This window comes from Heterodontus francisci, chromosome 32, assembly GCF_036365525.1.
Source record: "Heterodontus francisci isolate sHetFra1 chromosome 32, sHetFra1.hap1, whole genome shotgun sequence".
Taxonomy (NCBI): domain Eukaryota; kingdom Metazoa; phylum Chordata; class Chondrichthyes; order Heterodontiformes; family Heterodontidae; genus Heterodontus; species Heterodontus francisci.
Window position 1 is genome coordinate 47070669 of NC_090402.1, and position 27372 is coordinate 47098040.

The 27372-nt window shown below is 44.3% G+C and overlaps 1 protein-coding gene across 1 annotated transcript; it reads right to left on the reverse strand.

The window, feature by feature from the left end:
* Positions 1-6983: 6983 nt before the first annotated feature.
* On the reverse strand, positions 6984-25226 carry ccn1l1 (cellular communication network factor 1, like 1). The gene is made up of 5 exons (XM_068012747.1): positions 24815-25226; positions 17281-17494; positions 15494-15859; positions 14174-14376; positions 6984-12573 (listed from the first exon to the last, which is right to left on the reverse strand). The coding sequence occupies exons 1-5, from the start codon at positions 24860-24862 to the stop codon at positions 12271-12273; spliced, it is 1134 nt and encodes a 377-aa protein (XP_067868848.1). The 5' UTR covers positions 24863-25226; the 3' UTR covers positions 6984-12270.
* Positions 25227-27372: the final 2146 nt, after the last annotated feature.

The following is a 27372-nucleotide window of genomic DNA, read 5'->3' on the forward strand; positions in this document are numbered from 1 at the left end:
GTGGGAACAGCCATATTCCTGCTCTAGAAAATTTGGCATTTTTTTGAACCTTTACCTCAGAGAGAGAAAAAGCTATTGGAGAAAATAAATAAATAAGTAATAATAACACAAACTAGGAAATGATGGCAGATCCTACTCTCAGCAGACTCTAGTTAATTCCTGATTTGCACAGATTTGATCTGTGAAGGGGAAGGAGAGTAGACTTTTCAATGATAACAAATTCAGCAAGACAAGTATTTAGGAATTGCAGGTTGCAGACAGACTGAAGTGAACAGTGATGGCCCCACCTAACATTTTATCTTTATCAAAAAACAAAAGTTACAAGTAAGGTTTGTGTAAACTCTGGCGACAATCTTGACTGGTGCATGTGCCAGAGTGACACAGTGCTATGTATTAGGAGATAAAAAGATCAGATAAACACCACCCTGCAACTGTGGGTTTGCTTTCATGCTGGTACAATAGAGGAGTCAGTCAGCTGGAACATAGCTCAAAGCCCTGATATTCATTCAAAAGTGCTTGCCCCTTAGTGACTGAGATTGTACTCATGACTTTACACAAAGTCATTAAGTAGGCCCAACTTTGCTGGCAGATAGCTGGTAGTTTTGACATTTTATTGACAAGATTATGAAAATTACAAGAAAATACAGCTTAGCCATCCTTCTGTTGGTGAGATCAGGGAGTTTACGAATCCTTTCTACCCTGCCAACTCTTCCCTTAATCATCCTCCATCCTGCCACCTCTCCTCTAATTCCACAGCACCTCCTTCCCATCCTCTTAACCCTGACATCTTTCCCCTGAATCTGTCACCTCCACAATCATACTTCTCATCCCCTAGACCCCTTCCACTTCCTCCTCATCCCCTGCCACCTCTCTCCTTCTAATCACCCTAACCCTTCTCCTCTCTCCTTATAATCACCCCCCTACCCAGCCACTTTCTATAATTACCCACTACCCTGCCTGCCTCTCCCAACCTGCCTCTTTCGCCATGTGTTTGGTCACTTCCTGTAGCTTTTCTCCTACTTCCTGCTCAGGGCCCACAGATCAGCTGTGAAGTGGCCAAGGTTGTTTTTCCATGGAAGTTGCTATGTAGGCCGTTTGTTTGTTGTTTGTGGACTGATTTAAAATCCACAAGTCCTGAGCACTCTTTAGGAACCTAACATGTGGTCATTGCTAAGAATAATGCAGCAAGTTTTCCACTGCCAGAGATTGGTGCAGTGATCAGATTCTGGGCACTGATTAGTTATGTGACACCATGTCCTCTTGACTGCATGTTCTCTGCAGAATGCCAAATGTAAACAGGTCTCTTAGGGTTTATTTGTGACTGGTGCAGTAATCCAAGCTGGGAGAGGGAGTCCCAAGCTAATTTGATAGCCCCTTCTCTCTTTAGCAGATATGGAAGCTGTCTGGAAAGGGGGGAGTTAACCATGTGTGTGGGTCAGGGGTCAAGTTGGTACAGCACGTATACCCAGCACAAAACAAATTTGATCCATCTTTGTCAACCTTGGCTCAGTGGTAGCACTCTTGGTCAGAAGGTTGTGGGTTCAAGTTCCACTTCAGTGACTTTAACACATAATCTAGATTGATGATCCCATTGTAGTACCAAGGGAGTGTCAATCTAGTCTTTCAGATGAGACGTTAAATCAAGGACCTGACTGCCCTTTCAGGTGGCTGTGAAATATCCCATAGCACTATTCAAAGAAGAACAGGGAGTTCTCCTTGGTTTCTCGGTGTTATGTATGCTGTACCTTGTGACATGATTATGGCTTAAAAATTTCAATCTTTTTAAAAGTTCAAGATGGAATCCAAAAGGTCAGCTGACCTTACCACCACTCTGCAAAAGATTACCAGGATAACAGAAAACACAGATCAAAGACTGTCCTCTGAAAAACAGAAACGACAGCACTAACACCTGAAGAACAATGGGTTTCGCCCTCCAAGACATTTGGGTCCTAAAACAAGGAGTCAGTAATTGAGAAATTGCAAATGAACCAGGCAGGTGTTAACACCAGGGGACAATGAAAAGTCCTGAGTGGCTTTGTGAGCCCAGACATTTTGGAACAGAACAATAAACTATTGACCTTTGTGTCCAGAAAAATTCAACCGACTTTCTGAAGCCCAACAGGCTGTTAGAGAAGATACCCAGCAGTGGCAGCTGGAGAGAGAGAAAGAGAAAGTAAGAGAGGGGGGAATGCCTGCTCCCTGAAGATATACAGTGAAAGGGTGAAAACTTGAACCTGTTTTGAGAGTCGAAGCTTATGAAGGAGTAAAGGACCCACAGTATCACCGGAAATCACTTTATTCATGGATGTCCAGGTTGGATGTGGTCGGAGAAGTGAGCAAAGAGAATATTGATTTTTGAAAAGGTCTGGGAGCTCCAACCCATTGCAACTGGGGGGAGTTTTAACCACAAAGGATTTTGTCATTGAAAAGGACTGTGCATCTTATAAGTGTGGTGTGTGGTTTTCTGGGCAGCACAGTGGCTAGCACCGCAGCCTCACAGCTCCAGCGACCCGGGTTCGATTCTGGGTACTGCCTGTGTGGAGTTTGCAAGTTCTCCCTGTGACTGCGTGGGTTTCTGTCGGGTGCTCTGGTTTCCTCCCACAGCCAAAGACTTGCAGGTTGATAGGTAAATTGGTCATTGTAAATTGCCCCTAGTGTAGGTAGGTGGTAGGGGAATTGAGGGGATGTGGTAGGAATATGGGATTGATATAGGATTAGTATAAATGGGTGGTTGATGGTTGGCACAGACTCGGTGGGCCGAAGGGTCTGTTTCAGTGCTGTATCTCTAAATAAAAATAAATAAAGTACAGAAAATACCTTTATTTGTAATTTGGGGTATCAGTTTCTTAAAAAGTACTGTTCAATTAATTGGGGATTTCTTTTAGTCTAGTTGTTATAATAAAAGTCTTAAAAATGTGCAATCTTGTCGTGTAATTCATTAAATTGCTCTGGGGGTTCGTATCTCATATTTTTCACATTAATGATCTCTCTGAGCTTGTAACACTTGGCCAATGTTTGTCTCTCTACCATCATCACTAAAAACAAGATTATCTGGTTATTATCGCATGGCTGTTTTAGGGAGCTTGCTACGCCCAGATTGGCTGCCGCGTTTCCTACATTACAATAGTGACTACACGTCAAAAGTACTTCATTGGCTGTAAAACGCTTTGAGATGTCCTGATGTTGTGAAAGGCGCTATATCATCGAATTACCACTGTCAACATCCTGGGGATTACCATTGACCCGAAACTGAACTAGACCAGACACATAAATACTGTGGCTACAAGACCAGGTCAGAAGCTGGGAATTCTGCAGCAAGTAACTCACCACATGACTCTCCAAAGCCTGTCCACCATCTACAAGTCACAAGTCAGAAGTGTGATGGAATACTCTCCTCTTTCCTGGATGAGTGCAGCTCCAACAATGCTCAAGAAGCTTGACAGAGCATCCTTCTTCATCAGCACCCCATCTAGCACCCTAAACATTCACTCCCTCCACCACCGGTACACAGTGGCTGCAGTGTGTACCATCTACAAGATGCACTGCAGCAACCCGCCAAGGTTTCTTTGACAGCACTTTCCAAACCCGTGACCTCTACCACCTAGAAGGACAAGGGTAGCTGGTGCATAGGAACACCACCTGCAAGTTCCCCTCCAAGTCACATACCATCCTGACTTTGACATATATTGCCTTTTCTTCATCGTCATTGGTTCAAATTCCTGGAACTCCCTCCTTAACAGCACTGTGGGTATACCTTCACCACACGGCCTGCAGTAGTTCAAGAAGAAGGTCTAACAAGAACATCTTGTATTTAGTATAGGAAAACATCCCAAGGTGCTTCGTAGGAGCGTTATCAAACAAAATATGACACCAAATCAGATAAGAAGATATTAGTATAAGCAACTAAAAGCTTGGTCAAAAAGATAGCTTTAAGTGTCTTATAGTAGGAAAGAGAGGTAGAGAGGGTTAGGGAGGGAATTCAGAGCTTAGGGCCTTGGCAGCTGAAGGTACGGTCACCAATAGGGGAGCAATTAAAATCAAGGATACACAATAGGCCAGAATTGGAGGAGCACAGCAATCTTGAAGGGTTGTGGAACTGGAAGAGAAAACAGAGACGGGGAGGGATGAGGCCATGGAGTTGATTTGAAAACAAGGTTGGGGATTTTAAAATCAGGGTGTTGCCAGACAGGAACCAATGTAGATCTTCTCAATGTTTAGTTGGAAGAAATTTCTGCTCATCCAGTACTGGATTTTGAACAAACCGAGTGACACCACCTTCTCAAAGGAAATTAGGGCCAGGTAATACTTAGTAGCCTTGCTAATGATGCCCGAATTCCAAGAATGAATAAAAATAAACAATACAAATCCAACTTCTTTCTTGCTTTGCATCTAATTTGACAATGGAAAGTGTTACCTTGAGACTGTGTTGCATGCTTAATTCTGTAATTCACCAATAAAAAGGCCATAGAGTACAAGGCTCCACCTCCCCGTCACAATTTTCTTCTTCTGTTGCAGTGGGAAAATGCCGCAATCTGGGTTGGCAAGTGTTGGAATTTGGGGCCTGACCTGTTTATACCAGAACTTCTCCCCACACCTACTGCTTCTTTTTCCACTTTTCAAAGTTGCCGCTGGATATGGGCTGTCATGTAATACCCCAGACTGCATGTGGGCAGCCGTTTTATTGCCTCTCCTGGAGATTATGTGGCTTTGGGGAAATGGGGAGCCAGGTATGGGGCTGGGAGTAAAAACAAGAAATGCTGGAACCACTCAGCAGGTCTGGCAGCATCTGTGAAAAGAGAAGCAGAGTTAACGTTTCAGGTCAGTGACCCTTCTTCAGAACTGACCCAAAACATTAACTCTGCTTCTCTTTTCACAGATGCTGCCAGACCTGCTGAGTGGTTCCAGCATTTCTTGTTTTTATTTCAGATTTCCAGCATCCACAGTATTTTGCTTTTATTATTATGGGGTTGGGAGTGATAGGTTAGATGTTGGATAGGTCCAGCTTGAAGGATTAGCCAGTCTTTTCCTATCCTGATATAGAAATACGTTAAATAGATTTTTACAGCACAAAAACAGGCCATTTGGCTCAACAGGTTTATGCCAGTGTTTATATTGCAGATGCATCTCTTTCCATCTTACGTCATCTTGCTCCATCAGCATATCTCGCTCATTACTTATCTAGCTTCCACTTAAATGCTTCTAAGTTATTTGTCTCAAACACTCCATGTGATAACGAGTTCCACATTCTAACGATTCTCTGTATAAAGAAGTTTCTCCTGAATTCCTTGTTGGATTTAATAGTGACTTTCTACATCTGCCCTATTAAATTGCTTCATGATATTAAAGATCTCTGTCATAAGTCTCACAGGAGGGAAGCACATAATTATTTTGTGGCCGAGCAATGCTGGGTGCCTTCATGTTGTTTGGCATTTGTGAAGGGTCTCAGGGAGGAGGATTTAAAATTTTAAAAAACTGGGTTAAGCGGTACTATCAATTGCGGAGTTTATCCATCGTGGTTGAATTTTCCCCACCCTTGGTTCCCATTTATCTGACAGAAACCATATTATTGCAGCCATTCATTGCCCCATTTGAGAGGCCCTTCCAGTGGTGCTGTGAATGACCCAGGTTAAACCAACTGGTAGGTGAAAGTCCCATTCTCTCCAAGGATCCTCCAGCATTGTGGAAGACACAACAATCGAGGATCAGAGGTCATGGTGAGGCTTTAACAGTAGGTAACCTTTGGAACCCTGTGCTCAATTCCAGTCAGTCAGTCAGAGAATAATATACAAGCACTGGAGTGGGTTCAGAGAGGAGAAATAGGACTGATCCAAGTGTAACAGGATTGAGCTATGAGTAAGGTCGAAGAAGGTTAAGTATTTAATGGGATGGATAATGTAAATTGAGAATTACATTACAAATTTCAGAAATAGGAACAGAGGAGATAAGTTTATATTGGGGTAATCCTATGCAAACTGAGGCATTAATGCTGCCGCTGAGTGGGCGGCGCAGTGGTTAGCACTGCAGCCTCACAGCTCCAGCGACCCGGGTTCGATTCTGGGTACTGCCTGTGTGGAGTTTGCAAGTTCTCCCTTTGTCTGCGTGGGTTTTCTCCGGGTGCTCTGGTTTCCTACCACAAGCCAAAAGACTTGCAGGTTGGTAGGTAAATTGGCCATTATAAATTGCCACTAGTACAGGTACGTGGTAGGGGAACTATAGGGACAGGTGGGGATGTGGTAGGGATATGGGATCAGTGTAGGATTAGTATAAATGGGTGGTTGATGGCCGGCACAGACTCGGTGGGCCGAAGGGCCTGTTTCAGTGCTGCATCACTAAACTAAACAATAGTGGCAACCTCACCCTGTGCAGTTACATCTCCCACGGCCAATACCACCCCTGTCATTTAGTCCCTCCATGTCTTCCCCATGCCAGTGTTTGCTCTTGTCACTGTCCTCCTGCATCTCTCTGCCCTGGACAGACAGCTGTGACCATCACCATACTGTTATATCCACACTGTTCCCATTCCTGATAGAACCAACCACAACCATCACTGCCCCCACCCACCACAACCAACCCAGACAGCATGAAATAGTAATGTTGGCACAGCCAGGTCCATCAATGACCATACAGCTCCCTCAGTCCCAATTACCTGTGTAGACTGGTCATAGGCTATTTGCTTGGACTTTTACGAGTAAATTGCCCATCATGTACAGATGATGGTGTTGGGGCTGAGGCTTCAGAAACTTGCTTTGCAGAGCTGCCTGGTGGCCAGAGCCCGCAATTACACTGTGACAGTTGACATAGCAAACTTGAATGGAAAATATTGAGGTAGCAATTTACAATGGTAAACGTTGGCACAAAAATTGTGACAACAGGAAATAAGGATTGTGAACAGGAAGTGTGTATCCTACACAAGGTTTAAAAAAATGCAAACAGAATAACTAATCACAACAGGAGAAGATTTAAAAAAAAACACAAAATTCATCTTTTATTATAAAATGTTTAAAATATTTATTAAGAAATTAAGTATTTGTTTCTATAAAGACATCATTCTAATTACAATATGTGCAAAACATCATTATATACAACACTATTCATCTGCATACTTATATTGAAATCAGATATTAACAAGAGAGCAACTCAGGAAGTCAGATTGTGTCTACATTCATTATTAGTATGTCAATGGCAGAAAAATAGGGTTGGGATGGAGGAAGCAAGCTTCGTTGTCCCTTCAGTACCTCTAGAATTCATACCTAGAATGTTCTAGGGGGGTTCTCACAATTGTTAGTATAATTACAGACAGAATACCTGCCTCTGGCACTTTGCATTTAATCCCAAGGTGTATTTGAGAGTGAAGGGGTGGAACGTGGTTTCTGTCTGCACTGGACTTTAGTTTTCCCTTATTTTGCTTGTGGGCCCACTGGCCCAGCCTCCCTCTTCCGCTTGTTGCTTCAGGAGCATAAACACTGACCTCCACGTTCTGGATTCTTAGCCTACTTCTACCTCTCACTGCTACACTGGAGCAGTTAGTTGGATTTTGCTATGTTATTGGGATACCATGGGATCTCTTTGGAGTCTTTTCCCTCTGTGTTAAACCCCCCACCTCCACCCCGCTCCAAAAATGTTCCAAAATTTAGAGAGATCTGCATGGTGGCTATCAAAATCAGGGAGCCATTACAGGGTGAACGAGACCCATCACAACCCATTGAAACAGATGAGCCCCTCACATTGGGAGGCTTCATTCCCAATGCAGTTTTGCTTGACAGGGGCACAGATCAATGAATTGGGTGCCAGGAGCAGCATATTTAATCCATAGCATTCCCGATCCACTTAGCGTAGTGACCTCTACGCCTGGTTTGCCAGTCCATGCTGAGCCCCCAGTGCATTCACCTGTTCTCGGAAGAACTAGTTACTTTCTTTGCATTTTAAGACCTCTCAGTTCATTACAGATTTGAGTCCTGATAAAGTAAAGAGGGTCTCCCAGGGTGTAACTTTTTTTTTTATTCGTTTATGGGATGTGGGCGTCGCTGGCCAGGCCAGCATTTATTGCCCATCCCCCATTGCCTTTGAGAAGGTGGTGGTGAGCTGCCTTCTTGAACTGCTGCAGTCCATGTGGGGTAGGTACACCCACTGTGATTGACTTCATAGCGGTTAGATATAACTGAGTGGCTTGCTAGGCCATTTCAGAGGGCATGTAAGAGTCAACCACATTGCTGTGGGTCTGGAGTCACATGTCGGCCAGACCAGGTAAGGACAGCAGATTTCCTTCCCTAAAAAGGACATTAGTGAACCAGATGGGTTTTTACAACAATCGACAATGGTTTCACGGCCATCATTAGACTAGCTTTTTAATTTCAGATTCATTAATTGAATTCAAATTCCACCTTTTGCTGTGGTGGGATTCGAACCTATGTCCCCAGAGCAATAAAAGCAAAATACTGCGGATGCTGCAGTTCCGATGAAGGGTCACTGACCCGAAACGTTAACTCTGCTTCTCTTTCTACAGATGCTGCCAGACCTGCTGAGTGATTCCAGCATTTCTTGTTTTTATCCCCAGAGCAATACCCTGGCTCTCTGGGTTACTAGTGCATGTACAGGGTGAAAAATTTTGATCCAAGAATTGATCGCCTGGGATTCTTCCAACCTGTTTATAGTAGATAGGTGGGGAGGAAGTGGGGGGGGGGGCGGGGAGGGAAGAAATTCTCTCAAGTAAAGCCTAGCATAACCAGCCTAATGGACAGACTAAATCCACTCTTACATTTACCATTTTATTCCACATCACAGGAGACCAACATCTGTATGTCAGCTCCCAGAGTTTAAATTGCCACCACTGACTCCTTATCCCATTTTAATGAGTCTACATACATAGGAGCATAGGATCAGGAGTAGGCTATTCAGCCCCTCCAGCCTGTTCTAGCCATTTAAATAATACAAGGAGGTTTTATTCCACTCAGTAGCGTGGTTGGCAGGTCTCTCTCTAATGCCGGGGCTGACACATTGTAAAAGGGCCATGAAGGAGGAGTGACGAGAGCCGCTGGATGAACCCTGGCCTCAGAACAGCACCAGCTATGGCGGTCTCTCTGCAAGACCCACAACTTAATCCTAAACTTTGGACAACTGTGTTCAATGGTTCCACACACACTAGGATCTGCCCTATGTTCTTTCATGTCTCGTATCCTTACAACTGGCAGAGAGAGGAGACCTTTATCCCATCAGCTGGGGTGGTCTTAGATATGGAAGGATACTGTGTGAACCACAGTCCATCAACAGATGGGATTGCTCCTAATTTGGACAATGTCTCACTTCGGTTGAACAGTCTTGATCTCTAGATCCTACAACCTGGACAAACTGACACACACCAAGGTTACATTTTACTTGGCAAGGCTGTTCTCCTCTACAATCGCTCTTAACAACATTATAGACCCACACGCAAGGGCCGGTTGTCACACAAACCTATTCTAACTGATAGCATAGGTTAGATAAAGACACAGCCACATCTCTACATTACAATAATACTGGCAGACACTGAGAAATATATTAGACACATACAGAAAAAAAAAGTCTTTAAATATACACGCAGAATATTTACTACACATGACCCTCTACAGTTGTCTCATTGCGCTTCGGAAACGAAGCATGTTCACTTTGGATCACTCCACCACAGTGAAGTTTGTTTTAAGCAGGGAAAAAAAAAAAAGAGTACAAATTAAATAGGATTACTGTAGGAAGGTTCACCTCAGTGCACAGGCGATAGCTGCCCGATACTAAAATATTCACATCTCATGTTGCACAGTGCACATTCAAGAGTTAATCTCTACTGACCCAACAGATGGAGAAGATGCGTTTCTAGAATTTAATGGTCTGACATTGTTTTCAACAGTCTCCTCGTAACAGCAGGACCAGCGTTGGTCTATGACTGACTGACTGCTTAGCTTCATTGCACTGGATTTCATTGGCCAAATGTTAAGACATTCTCTAACGAAATGACCCATTGTTAAGCTTCTGCTCTCATCTTCTGAATCTGGGCTGCATTTAGGAAGTTGGAAGAACAGGGCTGAAATGACTGAGCATCACCCAAAATTCAAATACTAGACCCTATTTTATTTTTTGCTGCATTGGGGCACTGACCTCCTGAACAAAGCATTTGGCATACCGTTTCCCCATTGGTTTACAAACGTAATGCAACACCTTGAGCAAAATACACATGCCCGTCTTTCTCGCCATGAAAATGTCAGAGTTGCCAAGCTAAATTGCATATTTGCCAAATGCTTTCCACAAAGACTCTGACGCTTCCATCTCTACAAATTATACAATGGTGCTAGAAACAGGGGAAGGCCATTCAGCCCATCAATTGCTGCACCATTCGATTAGATCTTGGCTGAACTCCATTTTCTAGCCATTGCCCCATAACCCTTGATACCCTTACCTAACAAAAAGCTGTTGATGCCAGTCTTGAAAACTCCAATTGATGGAGCATCCACAGCCTTTTGGGGGAGAGAATTCCAGATTTCTATACTGTTTGCAGGAAAAAGACCTGATTTCACTTCTGAACGGCCTAGCTCTAATTTTAAGGTTGTGCCTTTTGTTCTTGATTCCACCACCAGAGGAAATAATTTCTCTGTATCTACTCTATTGAATCCTTTTAACAGATTGGCAATTGGGGAGACTGAGGGACACACTAAGTGCTGGAAGGAGAAGCTTTGAGAGGATAAGTCAACATGGTTTGTTCTCCTAACCCTCCCAAAACCTGAGCCCCCATTGTAATTTAACCGATAGGTGGCAACAGGTTGTGCTCGAATCCATTGATTTCAATGCAGTGCAGAGTAAAATGGAGGTTCAGTCTGAACCCACCCCGGGTTAGGTTACAATTGGGGCTTTGATTATAGACTTGACTGGAAGTAGCTTGATGCCTAACCTTCTTACCTGATGAGCGCTGTGTAGCATGGGGCAGGGGAAGAGAATCTAAAAGTAGGAAGAAAGATCAATGAATCAAATATTCAAGGAAATCCCTTAAAAAAAAGTTTGGTCAAGGTGTTGGAGCATGGTGTCTGGTTGCCTTGCACTCCCTCTCCTTCATTAACACTTAACTCTTGTCAATCGTTGACAGCAGAACACAGTGCTCTCCTTCTCTAATAGAAAACTAGTTAGACCCCGATTCTCCATCTGATGCAGTATTCATCAGCTCATTCAGAAGTGCCATGGCAGAATGTCTTAGTATCTACCAGAAATTGTCAATGGCATTGGACACAGTTTCAGAAGAAGTTGATGTCTCAGTATAAAGTTAAAAAATAAAGCTTTAAAGAAGGCTCCATGGAGTCAGCCATCTCAAGCCTCCTCAGAGACTGCTATATAAGCCTTCTTGAAATTGGCCATCATAGACTTCATGCAGTTGGACATCTTAAGCCTCCTTGATGATCATCATCTCAGACATTTTTTTGAGAGATTTAGACAGTACCATAGGAGAAACAGAAACCAGCCACAATTCAGAAATAAGGACTCCTTATTTAGTCTGCATTACATTCAGAGATCTACTGGATAGATATCCCTATCCCATTTTCAACTTTGGAAAGAAACTATGTCCAATGACCTTAAATAACATTAAAAATCATCTGATACTTTATATATAACCACATTAACTCTGATTAAATTAGATTAGGAAAAAAATGTCAATGTGAATTTTCTTTTGTTACAGTTAATTTGATCTGTTCTAAACCATGCCTGAAAACTGGTTTAGAAGAGATGTTAGTTGTAAACCAACCTATTCAACTCAATCTTAAAGGCTAGCACTTGTGGGCTAGGTGGAATTTATCTGCGTTCTTTGTCCCTTTAATTTTCAGAGGTGCAAATCTTAACAGCACGTCCTGTTCTTTGAATCAATTGGGAAGATCTTACTTTTCTCTGATCCTTTCCAATCAATGCAGTCTTTGTGTTTAATGGCCAGCCAATTTCCAAGGCAAAGACATGTTGGCTTAATGGACTACAGACGAGACTTGAAGAGCTATGAGAGGCGTACAGTACATGGACCACTGGAAATCAAGGTCAACAGGCATGACAAATAGCCATCGCCAGCCCTGAAATCCAAGTTCAAATGCACCATGAGAACAGATGCTGCGAATGGCCATCAGTCTAGTCTTTAAGGTTGGTTAAGTAGGTCAGTGAACTGGACTGGTATGGATGCCAGTGTAGACGTGATTAAGCGGCAAAGTGGACGAGTGGACACAGCAAATGGCCACCAGAGACGTCTTTCTTTACTGAGGTCCACCTTCGTCATATTTACTCGGAGAACTTGTGAATGTCGTTGTGCAGCATGTAGTAAGGGTAGGAGATCTCGTTCTGGTACGGGCAGTTGTAGTGGCACCGGCACTTGTTGGTCCACATCATGCTCTTGGAGAAGGTCTCTCCGTCGTCGCAGCGGAAGCGCACATGAATTGTGCGGGTCTGTGATGGGGTGCAGCACCGCCCGTCTGTGCATGAGCCACACCAGCGGGGCTTGTACCTCCGCACACTGGTGCATCCGGCGTAGGTGAATTGCACGGGCTCCTTGGCCTTCTTCATTCTCAAGCACTTCTTGCCTTTCTGCCAACGAGGAAAGAGAATGACTTGATAGGAGCCTATCATGATAAATCCAAAACCAAATAACGGACGAACTCACAACCCCCACATCCCACCCTACAGGTCCGATCTTATTAATGTCCCATACCAGGATGCGGTGGGGGTGGGGGGGGGGGGGGGGGGGGAGGCGGGTGGAGGAGAGTCTCACCTGCCAATCATGCATATCTGAAAATATTCCCATCCATTTACAAAGCAAACTGACTTGACCTTGTCGACACATAACATGGGAAAGACTAAGTTGGTGCCCTCTATCTTGCATGTATTTAGAGTATGTGGAATATAGACCTTTACAGGGTCTGGAATTAAATAATTGTACCACTTGATATCCACATGCCTAAAATAACCCAAGACCTCCCAGGTGTCACCTGTGGCTCAGTGGGTGACACTCTTGTCAAGTTGTGAGGAGGACACAAAGTGTCTGCAAAGAGATATAGATAGGTTAAGTGAGTAGGCAAAAAATTGTCAGATGGAGTATAAAGTGGTAAATGTGAGGTTGTCCACTTTGATGGGAAGAATAGAAAGGCAGAATATTAAAACAGGGAGAGACTGCAGAATGCTGCAGTACAGAGGAATCTGGGTGTCCTCGTACATGAATCACAAAAAGTTAGCATGCAGGTACAGCAAGTAATTAGGAAGGTAAATGGAATCTTGGCATTTACTACAAGGGGGGGGGGGGGGGGGTGGAGTATAAAAGTGGGGAAGTCTTGCTACAATTGTACAGGGATTTAGTGAGACTGCACCTAGAGTACTGCGTACAGTTTTGGTCTCCTTATTTAAAGGAGGCATATACTTGTATTGGAGGCAGTTCAGAGAAGGTTCACTAGGTTGATTCCTGCGATGAAGGGGTTGAGGAAAGGTTTACACTCATTTGAGTTTAGAAGAATAAGAGGTGATCTTATTGAAATGTATAAGACTCTGAAGGGGCTTGACAGGGTGGATGCTGAGAGGATGTTTCCCCTTGTGGAGGAATCTAGAACCAGGGAATATATTATATTGAGTTAGTCAGAGTTTTGATCACAAGGGAAGCAAGTGTTATGGGGGCAGGCAGAGGAGTTAAGGCCACAATCAGATCTGCCATGATCTTATCGAATGGCAGAGCAGGCTCGAGGGGCCAAATGGCCTACTCCTGCTCCTATTTCTTATGTTCTTTTGAATCAGAAGATTACAGGTATGTCCCACTCCAGGACGTGACACATGAGGCAATGTCTGTCCTCTCAGCTGGACGTCAAAGATCCCATGACTCTAATTTGAAGATGATATTTCTCCCTGGTGTTCTGGCCAATATTTATCCCTCGATCAACATCACTGAAAAAAACAGATTATCTGGTAATTTACCACATTGCTGTTTGTGGGTCTTTGCTATTTGCAAATTGGCTGCCGTATTTTTTACAGCAGCGACTAAACTTCTAAAGCACTTCATTGGCTGTAAAGCACTTTGGGACATAGTGAAAGCTACTGTATAAATGAAAATCTTTCTGTTGTGGCCCAGTTTAGGGGTGTTAACCCTGGGTGTCAGACGGTGGTTGATTGTTTGTACAACACATCGCGATGAGCATCCCCTTACCTTGAGGCTGGTGTTGAGTGGCAGGTCGCAGGGGCGAAGCTGGCAGAGGCGGGTCTCCTTCACCAGTTTGCACTGGGGGTTGTCGCTGGTCACTCTGGTGGAGATGCCAATGCCACAGGTCTTGGAGCACTGTGACCAGTTGGTGGTCTGAACCAGGCACTTTGACTTGTCTGAGTTACGATTGAGGGCCTGCACTCTCCAGGCTGTAGGGAAAAACAAGTCCTCATCAAGAACACACTCTCCTTCCCTGACATGGTGGGTAGTAATGGGCAGATACACATGAATATTTGGGGTTAAATTTCAACCAGGAGATTCTCTCGACCCTTTAGAGAAAACCCCAGAGAAAGGGAATAAGCAGCATGTACACCGTTTCTCCAGGGTTTTCATGGATCTCTACCAAAGTTACAGCCAATAAATTGGGAATTCATGTGGAAATTCACCCCCACAGAGTACAGATACAACAGTTTTGTGTTATATTCAGGGGAATGAGCAAAGATACAAGCAGTTCAGATTTGCAGAATATATCAAAAACCTTACATCGCGCACACTTTCCTCTCAACATTTCCTGTTGTAAATTCCTATAATGACATTTATAATGGACATTGCCTATGCAAACTTGTCACACTGTCAGCATGACTGTTTACATAGGAAGTTTCCATTGTAAACAAAGACATGGGGTTTATAATGGAAGTATAAAAATAAGGACAGAATGTATGGTATGAAATGGGGACCGAAGTATACCTGCATGTCTGCTCCAATTATCATTCACCCCCTAATCCCACTTCACCTGAAGTCTTGGTCTTGACTTCCTAATGTGAGTTAATGTCTTTATATTTTTCCTCTCATCTCCCCTGAAGGCACTGACTGTCACTGGGATATAGTTCCAGAGGCACTAGAGACTCTCCATGTGACCCTTTCAAATGAACGAGTGCGAGCCTAAACACCAGCAACAGCAGGCTATTTGACAGTGAAATTCATCAACGTTAAAGTCAAGCCTGTCCATAGCAGGCGAGTGCATGCACACATACATTTTCTAGCTGAGGTTATTGGATACTGATCAGAGTGAATTCTTGCTGGTTATTTTCCCTTCCCTAGACTAGGGGCAGTGAGGCACATTGTAGCATCCTGCACCTTTCCCAGCTGAGACCAGCCAGCACAGCACAGGCCCAAAGCTCAAACCTGGGGACTTCCTGCTGCGAATGGCCCAGTCTCATGCCAGCCAATAAATATAGCAATCAGGGAGCTGGCAACTCCTCTGTTAAAGGGGGCAGTCAGAAGGATTAACTAAACTTGTGAATGAATGAATGACTGCTGTCCTACCTGGTTCTATCTTAAGGCCGCCTCTGATAAGCTCAGTCAGTTCATTGCTGGATAATGGTTCTGCATCTGGTTGGTCTCCGATCTCTTCATAACTCATCGAGTCGTCTGCTTCCTCAGTGCTATCTCCAGAGTCTTCACCAATATGATTGGTGTCACAGGCCCATTCTTCACAGCACTGGCCCGGTATCTTGACCAGCCGAGGCTTGGGACAGTCCATGGTCGGCAGAGAGAACTCCTGGGAACAGAGTGGCATACAGCCCACCACTCCATCGATACAGGTACACTGGTGCTTGCAGTTGGGTCGAAAGTTCTCTCCATTCTGGTAGATATTCCCACCGAACTCACAAGGCCTTCCTTCGGATTTGGCTGCAGCATCAAAAGAAAATTACCAATGTGGAATATTCAACACTCAACAGAAACTTCTAGGCCTAAAGATCTTCAAGCAAGGTTTGAAAAAGCCATCGGATTGTTATGATCTGGAATGCACTTCCTGAAAGGGCAGTATATGCCGATTCAATAGTAACTTTCAAAAGAGAAGTGGGTATATACTTGAAAAGAAGGAATTTGCAGGGCTATGGAGAAAGAGCAGTGGCGTCGGAGTAATTGGATAGCTTTTTCAAAGAGCCAGCACAGCCATGATGGGCCGAACTGACTTCTTCCGTGCTGTATCATTCTATGATTCTAATCCCTAGTTTATTTCCCCTCCTCCAGCCAAATTCTTTTTTGATCGCTCCCTCCCGAACTGTTTCGGGCCTTACATGATGCTCGGAGTAGATAAACATTTGAAACAGAGGAAGATACAGGGAGAGTGCAGAGCAGTGGGATTAGCTTTGGATTACATTAGCAAAGAGTCGGCACAGACTCGCTGGACTGAATGGCCTCCTTCTGTGTACATTCCATGGTGCAATGGCATCCTGTCCCAGAAGTTCTCCACCCTCTGTTAGTACTGCTGTGTAACCAGACCCCAAGAAGTGGGCCAGGGTCCTGACAATTACTGTCAATTACAAATAACCTCGAAAATTACTACTGATTGCTAATGACTGGGAAGGTTACTATGGGTTACTAATAACCACGAGGGTTACTATAGCTTAGTAATAATCATGATGGCTACTACAGAGTAATAACACAAAGATTATTAATAACCATGAAGGTTACTACAAGTTGCTATAGATTACTAATAACCACAAAGGGCAGCACAGTGGTGCAGTGGTTAGCACCGCAGCCTCACAGCTCCAGCGACCCGGGTTCAATTCTGGGTACTGCCTGTGTGGAGTTTGCAAGTTCTCCCTGTGTCTGCGTGGGTTTCCTCCGGGTGCTCCGGTTTCCTCCCACATGCCAAAGACTTGCAGGCTGATAGGTAAATTAGCCATTAGCAATTACCCCTAGTATAGGTAGGTGATAGGGAAATATAGGGACAGGTGGGGATGTGGTAGGAATATGGAATTAGTATAGGATTAGTATAAATGGGTGGTTGATGGTCGGCACAGACTTGGTGGGCCGAAGGGCCTGTTTCAGTGCTGTATCTCTAAAAACTAAAACAAAGGTTACTATAGGTTGCTAATAACTATGAGGATTACTATGGGTTATTAATAATCTGGAGGGTTACTAATGATTACTAATAACGATGTGGGCTACTACAGATTCCTAATAACCACAGGTAACTGATGATTACTTTTGCTTGGACATTAGATTGATGCTACTCATTAATAACATCACCTGTGAACAAAAAGATAGCCCTTCCTACTCTGTATCCTGACTCCTTTTAAATTGTTAAACGCTTGACTTACCTCGGCAAATGCCCCGTGTGGCAACGTCACTGGAGCCGAAGCTACACTCCAGTCCCTTGATGTGGTCACAGGGTTCCATGACGCTACAATCCTGGTTGAACTGCCGGGCACAGACTTTACAGCAGTTGCAGCCATCAATTATCAAGCTGTTGCCTGGGGCACAACTCGGAGGGGTATCGGGGCAGTGACACTCTGGTCCACAGCTACTCTCCACCTGGGTTGGGCAAGACAAACACCAATCAGCTTTCTGTGGGCACCCAGCTCCTCTCCGCCTCATCCTGGTCTTGCTGATAACAGGAAATGAGATATGAAGGTTACTTGGTGTCGTACAGTGTGCAATGCAGATCGCCGGCAGAGTTTGATTAGAGCAGAAATGTGGGCAAACCAAACCCTGACATTAAACACATTACTGAAAATTCAGCACCATGTGTGAGTTACAGACTGGAATCTAATTGAGGGGTTCAGATGGTTTATATATAGAATAATAGATACCCGCGACTGAGTTACACACTGGAACCTAATCGAGGGGCTCGGGTAGTTTATATATAGAATAATAGATACCCGGGAGTGAGTTACACACTGAAATTTAATTGAGGGGTTCAGGTGGTTTATACATAGAATAATAGATAACCAGGAGTGAGTTTCAGACTGGAATCTAATTGGGGGGGGTTTATATATAGAATAATAGATAACCAGGAGTGAGTTACAGACGGGAATCTAATTGAAGGGTTCGGGTGGCTTTAATATAGAATAATAGATACCCGAGAGTAGTTACAGACTGGAATCTAATCGAGGGGTTCAGGGGTTTTACATATAGAATAATGGATATCCAGGAGTGAGTTACAGGCTGGAATTTAATCGAGGGGTTCAGATGGTTTCTCACTAGTGCAAGGACAAAGACAATCTACCCTATACAATATTAGACACCTCTAGTATGTTACAGACTAATATAGGAAATAGTAAATAATATTGTATAATACATTGAGTAATGTATCTATATATATATTATATATATAAAAAACAGAATGTAAATAATCCTATTATATAACATACAGAGTAATGTGCTTCTATGGAAAATGGTATGGGGTAATTTCCTAGGTCAGTGCCTTGGACACAGAGGATTGCACACTGACAGGCCTGTCAGAATATCAGGTGCAGTGGATAGTGTAATATTGAAATTTAAACTGATAGAGGGTAAATTGGGCACATTACAGAATGTACAAACAACCCTCAGCACCTGATAGTCCAATGACCCTGTCCAACAGCAATGCTTTTATATAGATGTATGTGACCATGTGTGTGTGCAGTGTGCAATAACATATTCAAATACTGTTCCTGTCCCTTAAGGACACATTGCTTGGACGTATTTTATTGAAATGAAGGCCTCCGGTTAGTGTGTCTGAGTGTAACGTGATGACACATTTGAAATTCTTTTGCACACCATGAATGAACAAGCCAGTTATACTGACAGAGGAATTAAAGATGGGGAAATAAAAGTATTCAGCACCATTGCAGCTTGATACACATCTCACAGCCACTCAGAATTGGACAGTGAAAGCACTTAGATTGCTCCCACCACAAGCAAGAAGCAGTTGCTTTTCACCAAAGTTTTGAAGTCATCGAAGAGTGGAAATCTATTTCTGGTTCTTTATCTGAAAAGCATCTCCCTTCCTGAGCCAGATGGGTCAGTAGACAAGTCAGGGGCGGGGAATGGGAGATAAGGGTCCTATTCAGCAAGCTGCCCCTGGGGATGCTCGGCTGAGTATCTTACATGCAGCCATGATTAAAAAGATACACGCTCTCACTGGGCTTCAGTATGGCGCCTTTGTTACAGAGCTTGTATTTTGCTACCTCGAAGGTGCAGCAGTTCATTCTTTTGCTGTCTTTCAAATGAGATTTTAAACTGAGCTCCTTTCTGCCCTCTCCATGAAATGTAGTAAAAGATCACATCCACAGTAAGATCCCATTAACAGCAATGAGATAAATGACCAGATCATCTGTTTTTTTTTAGTGATGTTGGTCAAGGGATAAATATTGCTCACTGCTATGGGATCTTTGACGTCTGCCTGAGAGGGCTATCTAATCATCTCTCCTGTTAGTGAGGTGGGCTCTAGTCGTCAGGTCCCTCTTTTACTCCTGCACAAGGAAATTATACTGCACAGGGAGGGGGAGGCAGTGAGACACCGACCCTGTTAGATCAAGTCTCTGTCCAACCCCTCACCCTTCACAAACTCCTCACGCTGTTTGACAGGACTGCCCATTCAGAGACATGACTCAGCACAGCACAGAAATAGATCATTCAGTCGTGCCAAACTCAATGACCTCCAGCACACTTCATTACTCGGATTCGCAATTATACTTCAGCAGGAACTTTCTCTCGTGAAGCTGCCTGCAGACTTTTAACCCTGAGAGGCCCAGGCAAATAACTGTTCTCTCCAGTGGCTGACTGAATTTTTAAACTTCAGCTCACAAACGGTGACACTGAATTAACCCCAACTATTACTAAATTGTATTATTGAAGCAATACACTTAAACTTTGGGTATAGATCATCATTGGGGTTACTCGTTATCCACAAATATAAACTCCAAAAACTCAATTTCAATATTTAAAAAAATTTTTTTTACTTGCATTGTCACCGCTAACCCATCTCACACTCTCTTTCCAATTTCCCTTTATCCCTTTTTCTATTAGTTCAACTTCAATTTAATGTGTTTTTTTTTTAAACCAAACCCACCTCGGAATTCAGCCAGTAGTCAGGGGAGCAACCAATAGACAAGAGTGTTGTTGAAAGGGTTAATTGTGACAAGAGATTTTGGTGCAATCAGCTGACATGCTAACCTTTTACTTCTAGGATTTTTTTTTCAAATAACTTTATTAAAAATCAAATAAACAAAAAACTCAAATGAAAATGCCATTCTCGGCGTTAACAATGCACTCCAGTCCCTGCGGTACCCACCGGTCGCGGAAGGTCTCAAGCGTACCGGCGGACACCGCATGCTCCTTCTCCAGGGACACCCGGGTGCGAACGTAACCGTGGGAGAGAGGCAGGCAATCGGGGAGGACAGACCCCCCAACGGCCCGCAGTCTGGACCTGTGAATTGCCACCTTGGCCAGGCCCAGGAGCAGACCGACGAGGAGATCCTCCTCCCGACCCACACCCCTCCTCACTGGGTGCCCAAAGATCAGGAGCGTGGGACTGAAGTGCAGCCAGAACTTGAGGAGCAGCCCTTTCAAATACTCAAACAGGGGCTGCAACCACGCACACTCCATTTATATGTGAAACACGGACTCGTCCAGGCCGCAGAAAGTACCTACTTAAAAGTCTATTGCATGGGACTGCCCTGTGCAACACCCTCCACCCCAGGTCCCCAATGTAAAGGGGGAGGACTCCCGCGTAGAGAGACCTCCATCGGGATTTCCCCTCGTCGCCAGATGGCAACGCGGGCCGCCAGGGCGTGTACAGCCGGCTGACGAGGGCGAGGAAGTGGAGAGTGTGCAGGAGCAGCCTGTACAGGAAACCCCTCCGTGCCGATTGGAATGGCATGGAGGGCATTTCCGAGAGGCGGCTCGGGTTGTGCGGGACCGGATCCCGAGTCACTTCTAGGATTGGAGTTTCAGCCTGACCTAGGGTAATGGGGCGAATGTCTCCTCCCCTCCCTGTCAGGTGGCAAGATGCCCCCCTCAATACCCCTCACAGAGCCTGCTGGCAACCGATGCACACCACCCGACCCCCTTTTCCCACCAGAGGCCTGATCTGCGGAGAGAGGCTTAAGACAGCGTCGCTCCTGAATTTATCTTTAAGCCATGCCCCTTGTCTCCTTGTGAAACTGGGGCCAAAAAGGGGGAACTGTGACATGAAAGCCAGCGTGAATGCATGTGGTATCATGATTTGGCATCACCATCAAAACTCTCTGCTACATCTTACCAACGGCAACCCGGAAGAGCTGGTGAAAACACAGGCACCTCCCCCACCCTTCAGTGTCCATCATGACTCAGTGGATAAAACTCTCACCTTGGAATCAACAAGTTATGGATTCAAGCCCCACTCCAGTGACCTAAGTGCACAATCAAGGCTGGCACTCCAGTGCCATACTGAGGGAGTGCTGTGCTGTTGGAAGTGTTGTCTTTTAGATTGGATGTAAAACAGAGGTCCCATCTGCCCTCTCAGGAGGGTGCTTATCCCAAAACTTCCACCATTAAAACACAGATTATCTGCTCATTATCTCATTGCTGAGTGTGGGCGCTTGCTGTATTCCCTACAACAGTGACTACACTTCCAAAGTACTGGTTGTGGGGTGTCCTGACATTTTGAGAGGACGGAATATAAACGCACGTTCTTCTGTTTCCTCCCCTTCATGTGAAAACTCACTACTCTTTGAGCTCAGGTGCTAATCCCTCCATTTGACACAATTCCTGAGCCGTGTGATTCCTGCTTGTAACCTGGGTCTGCATCTTCTGATAAGACAAGGATGTTTTGTATTCTTATTTACATGGCAGTCAGGCTGAGACTGCGGGATCAGGGATGTTTTGAGATGGTAGAGATACTTAACTGGGTCACTAGAGGCTGCGCTGTGGAACTGGCGCATTTAACTCTTCGAGTGCTAAACACCTATTTGCAGAGCAAGAGTACAGTGTGATGTGAGGGCAGCGACATCAAAGGAGGGACTGTTAACCGTGAGTTACCGGCTGCGATCCTCAAAGATGCTGCAGGCAAAGAATGTTACAATATTCCCAAAACACAACAACTGGAGGCAAATTACACGTTCACTTAACACAAATGAAAGCTCCAGGCACACTCAAAAGACAGCAATGCCCCTGTAAAAAAAAAACAGAACTAACAATTCCACCCATAAATCAAGGGGCTAATGACATTAGTTTCCTGGTGTGGTTCTCGAGGCTGGAATTGAGACGTGATCCTTTTAAGAGTTGACTCTACCCATTCTGCAGCACCATTCCTACCCCCCCCCCCCCCCCCCCCCCTGCGATATGAGCTGGATGTGAGTATTCCAACATGAAAAGCAGCCTTTATCATTCAGTTTGTGATTATTACAGAGTAGTGTGGGGCCCACACTTACGCTTCTAAACTCTGCCATTCAGTCAGCAGCTTGGCATCCTGTTTGCACATCAGTGACAGGGACTCCTGGTATCCCAGGAATTTAGCTTAGGAGTGCAGTGGCCCAGAGTCTGTCAAGGCCCAGGCTATTTTCCCTCTCTTCACACTATTCTCCAACGGGAAGATGCGAAGTAGTGGAGGGATTCGCAGGCTGATTTACTGTCTGACAGACCACGATGCTTCTTCCATGGTTATAACAGCAATTTTCATCGCTCCACCATTGCCTTCAGCTACCTGCGCTGTAAGCTCTGGAATTTCTTCTCTAAACCTCTACTCCTTTACAAGTCACTCCTTAAAACCTAACTCTTTGACCAAATTTTTGGTCAGCTGTCCTACCATCCCCTTATCTACCTCACTGTCAAATGTTCTTTGATAACGCTCCTATAAAAGCACCTTGGGAAGTTTTACTGCATGGGAAAGTGCTATATAAAATGTAAATTGTTGCTGTTACTTGGGTGATTAATCCTATATGATGGGAGGGTTTCAATGGCTCCCACAGACCGGGTGGGGGAGTGAGCTGCTTTGGGGGGTTACAGACAGTCACCAGGTTTCTGGACATCAATCCAGAATCCAGAGCTCCATTCTCCGATTACTGGGACTGTCTGGAGTGGGGCTCCAGCTCTGCACCTCCTGCCTTGCAGGCGGGAATGCTGAGCAAAAGGTTCACTCCAGATGACGCGTTGCTGTAATTCCCTTTGACAGGAGCTGCCAGTCAATGTAGGGGGCGGTGCCAGGAATTCCGACTGGCCAAGCCAGTGGGAGGGAGGGTAAAACTCATGCCTGTTGTTTTCCACTTGCACATGACTTATTTAAAAGGCGCCTTGTTTAAGCCTGAGGTGCTTTTTGGAGATCAGCTGTGGCTCAGTGGGCTGCACTCTAACTCAGAAGGTTGTGGGTTCAAGTCCCACTCCAGGAACTTGAGCACACAATCCAGGCTAATGCCTGGTGTGCACTGAGGGAGATCTCCCTGGTGTCCTGGGCAATATTTATCCTTCAACTGACATCACTAAAGAACAGATTAGCTGGTCATTATCACATTGCTGTTTGTGGGAACTGGCTACAGTTCCTGCATTACAACAGTGATGACACTTCAATCAGTACTGCATTGGCTAGAAAGCACTTTGGGATTCCCGGACATGGTCAAAGGCGCTATATAAATGCAAATCTTCTCTTTATCATCGGGAAAGTGTAGTGAGAAGGCAGGGAGTCTGATTCCTGACCAGACCTGCCGCGCACTCGGAATGATCCCAGTGTCTGCAGTTCAGCAAGTCAGGACGAAGCTGTCTGCTGCTGTCTCCAGTGATTGGCTCTCCTTTTTAATCTAGGAAACAGAGTTACTCTGATGAGACCACCACAAGCAATTGGCCAAATTACTCTTTCTGCCAGGGTGAGGGGGAATTGCTCCACAAATTAAGGGATCTTTATCAAAATGTTAATGATTTTTAGTCATTTGCCAAGCTCATGAGGAGATGAGGTGAAACCCAGTGAAACGTATGACAGAAAATGCAAAACTCACTCAGGACAATTGACAAAAAATCCTCAGCTTTTCACCCTCACTGGTAAAAATAAGACATGCATTTGTATAGTGCCTTTCACAACCTCAGGACATTCCAAGACACTTTACAGCCAATTAAGTACTTTTGAAGCGTAGTCACTGTTGTAATGTAGGAAACACAGCAGCCAATTTGTGCACAGCAAGCTCCCACAAGCAAGAATGAGCTAAATAACCAGTTAACCTGTTTTTGTGATGTTGGTTGAGAATATTGGCCAGGACACTGGTGGGAACTTCCCTGCTCTTCTTTGAAATAGTGCCAGCTGATCTTTTACAGCCACCCAACAGGACAGGCAGGGTCTCGGTTTAACGTCTCATCTAAAACACGGCATCTCCAACCACGCAGCACTCCCTCAGTGCTGCACTGGAGTGTCAGCCTAGATTATGTGTTCAAGTCCCTGGACTGGATCCTGAAACCACAATCTTCTGATTCAGAGACAGAATTGCTTCCCATTGAGACTGGGCTGGCACCTGTATAAAAGCAAACCTCCCCCAAACCACCACCTCCACACACACACACACATTAAAATTGTAAATTTGAAGTTTACTTTAAACAAATCCTCCACTTTATTACAATCCCAAACTTAAAATTATAAATTTAACAGGGTTTGTGAGGCAAACCTAGGAGGCAGATTGTTTTGACACAGAACCTGCACGAAATACCGCAAAGAATGTTTAAAATCAGCTGACAGATTGGATGAATAGGGGAGTGTCTCTCTGTGTTTTACCCCATACACTGAGCCACAGGATCTGGGCACGCAGCGGTGATCAGGAGCATTTAAAGTAGAATTGAGGCTATGTATATACATAATTTACACACACACACATTGTAAAATTTAGAGTATTGAAAACACTGAGCAACACTTACCCCAGCTGCAGTGCCGAGCAGGATGATCAGATACAGAAGCGCTTCCATCTCTTTTACCAAAAAAAAAATCGTCAAAAACAAAGAGCCCTTCCCTGTTTGCTAATAACTTTAAAAATACTTTAAAAGAAACAAAAGATCCTCGTACGAAAGAAAATTCAAAACTTGTCACCCAGTATCAGGTGGTCTGGTTAATTTCAGGTAAATTTCAGCGGTGTGAAATCCACTTTGTTCCTAAAGAGAAATCAGTGGGGAGGAAAATAAACTTTCCCTGTTGTTTTGGATCTAACGTGCGCACCAGCCGAGATCTGCACTGCCTGTCTATTTAGTTCAGAGTGCTGCCCTCCAACTGATGTCCTTGTCTTTCTAGCCGGTGTCAAGCTCCCAACACCGCGGGTCGCAATTCATTCAGCCACAGGAGCTCTCCTTGTTTTTATAGCCAGGGGTTCTGGTCTCATCCCCTCCCTCTCTCTCCCTCCCTTTCTCCCCTCCCACGGCCCCGCGTCACCGCCTGGCCGCTTTCGGAGCACAGATGCCGGGCGCCACGGCCAAACACCTTCCGTCGTGGAAATCCAGCCAAGAAAAAAAAAATAGAGCGATTAAAAAAAAATCAAGGAGCGAGAGAGAAAACAGGACCTTTAACAAGCAGGTTTCCCATATAGTTCGATGTATTTAAATTTCAGGAAAACACCTTATTAAAAATAAGCTTATTGACATTTCTTCATCTACTGTCCTTTCCAGAAAGAAATCAAAGGTATCCTTTTACAATAAAAAAATGTTACAATTTGTGAACTTCTGGGTTAAATGTACCTCATTTCCCAGGAAAGACAGGCCAATGTGAATTAAATGCCATCTTTTTCATCTCCGTGCCTGCCTGAGCTAAAGTTGAAACTTAATCTGAAATTGGTCCATTTAATTCATTTTCCGATATACGGTTTATTATGTAGACTCTGCAAAAAAGCTTTTTTTTAAAAAAAAGACAAATGCTGCTGACACCAGTATTTTAAAAACATGGATTTAAAATGCAAGTTTTATTTTTTTAGAAATGCAAATTAAATGTAAGGATGAGGGGGGAAAGCCCATGTGCCGGTGCCTGGGCTGGGGTTGGACAGTCGAGTTATGTAACAGTTCAGCAAACTGCTACCGTTTGCCTTCGAGATGTAGATTAGCAATTTGCACCTAAAGCCCAGTCTAACTATTAGAACCGGTGGATAAGTGTTGGGCTGAGAGTTGGAAAACAACAAAATAAAATCAGGAGGAATCACTCAATATTTACATTTCCATTATTGCTCGTCTCCGAAGCAACTGACTGTGTTTTGCAGATATCACGAATTCCATACATTCCACAGACTGCAGCCAGCGATTGAGTTCCGACTGAACGTTTCCCCTCGGTGGCTCATTACCAGGTATCGTCGATCCCGGAGTCTGCTGCTGGGGGGCGCTCTTTCCACACGGCTCCAGCCCATGGTGAAGTCGTGCAGCAGTCCCAGACAGCAATCCGGTACTCTGGTCATTCTGGTACACAAAACTCTCTCTTATTTTCGAAGGTTATTCAGTTTTATTTTTCTTACACTCTGATATACCCCACATTCGCACTGTAACAATCTGATATACCCCACAACACTCACTGTAACATTCGGATATACCCCACATTCTCACTACTATACTCTGATATCCTCGACAACACTTACTGTAACACTCTGATATACCCCACAACACTCAATATAGCACTCAGATATATACCACAATACTCACTATAACACTCTGATATACCCCGCAGTACTCACTGTAAAACAATGATATACCCCACATTCTCATTGTAACACTCTGATACACCCCACATTCTCATTGTAACACTCTGAAATACCCCACATTCTCATTGTAACACTCTGAGATACCCCGCAATACTCACTGTAACACAATGATATTTCCCACATTCTCATTGTAACACTCTGATACACCCCACATTCTCATTGTAACACTCTGAAATACCCCACATTCTCACTGGAACACTCTGAGATACCCCACATTCTCTCTGTATCATAAAAGCAAAACACTGCGGATGCTGGAAATCTGAAATAAAAACAAGAAATGCTGGAACCACTCAGCAGGTCTGGCAGCATCTGTGGAAAGAGAAGCAGAGTTAACGTTTCGGGTCAGTGACCCTTCATCGGATATACTCTTGATATACCCCTCAACACTCACTGTAACAGTCTGATATACCCCACATTCGCTCTGTTACACTCTGATATACCCCACAACACTCTATATCGCACTGTGATGTACCCCACAATACTGACTATAACACTGATACACCCCATATTCTCACTGTAACACTCTGATATATCCCACATTCTCACTGTAACACTCAGATATATCCCACATTTTCACTGTAACACTCTAATATACCCTTCATTCTCACTGTAACACCCTGATATATCCCACATTCTCACTATAACACTCTGATATACCCCGCAATACACACTGTAACATTCTGGTATACTCCACAATACTCAGTATAGCACTCTGATATACCCCACAATACGCACTGTAACACTCTG

What these genes read in the sequence shown, in the direction of transcription:
- ccn1l1 (XM_068012747.1), bottom strand. Translation starts at nt 24,862, where the DNA reads ATGGAAGCGCTTCTGTATCTGATCATCCTGCTCGGCACTGCAGCTGGG. An exon ending in TGCTCGGCACTGCAGCTGGG is followed by an intron (nt 17,495 to 24,814) that starts GTAAGTGTTGCT and finishes TGCCCAACCCAG; the next exon opens with GTGGAGAGTAGCTGTGGACC. An exon ending in CACTCAACACCAGCCTCAAG is followed by an intron (nt 12,574 to 14,173) that starts GTAAGGGGATGC and finishes CCTCGTTGGCAG; the next exon opens with AAAGGCAAGAAGTGCTTGAG.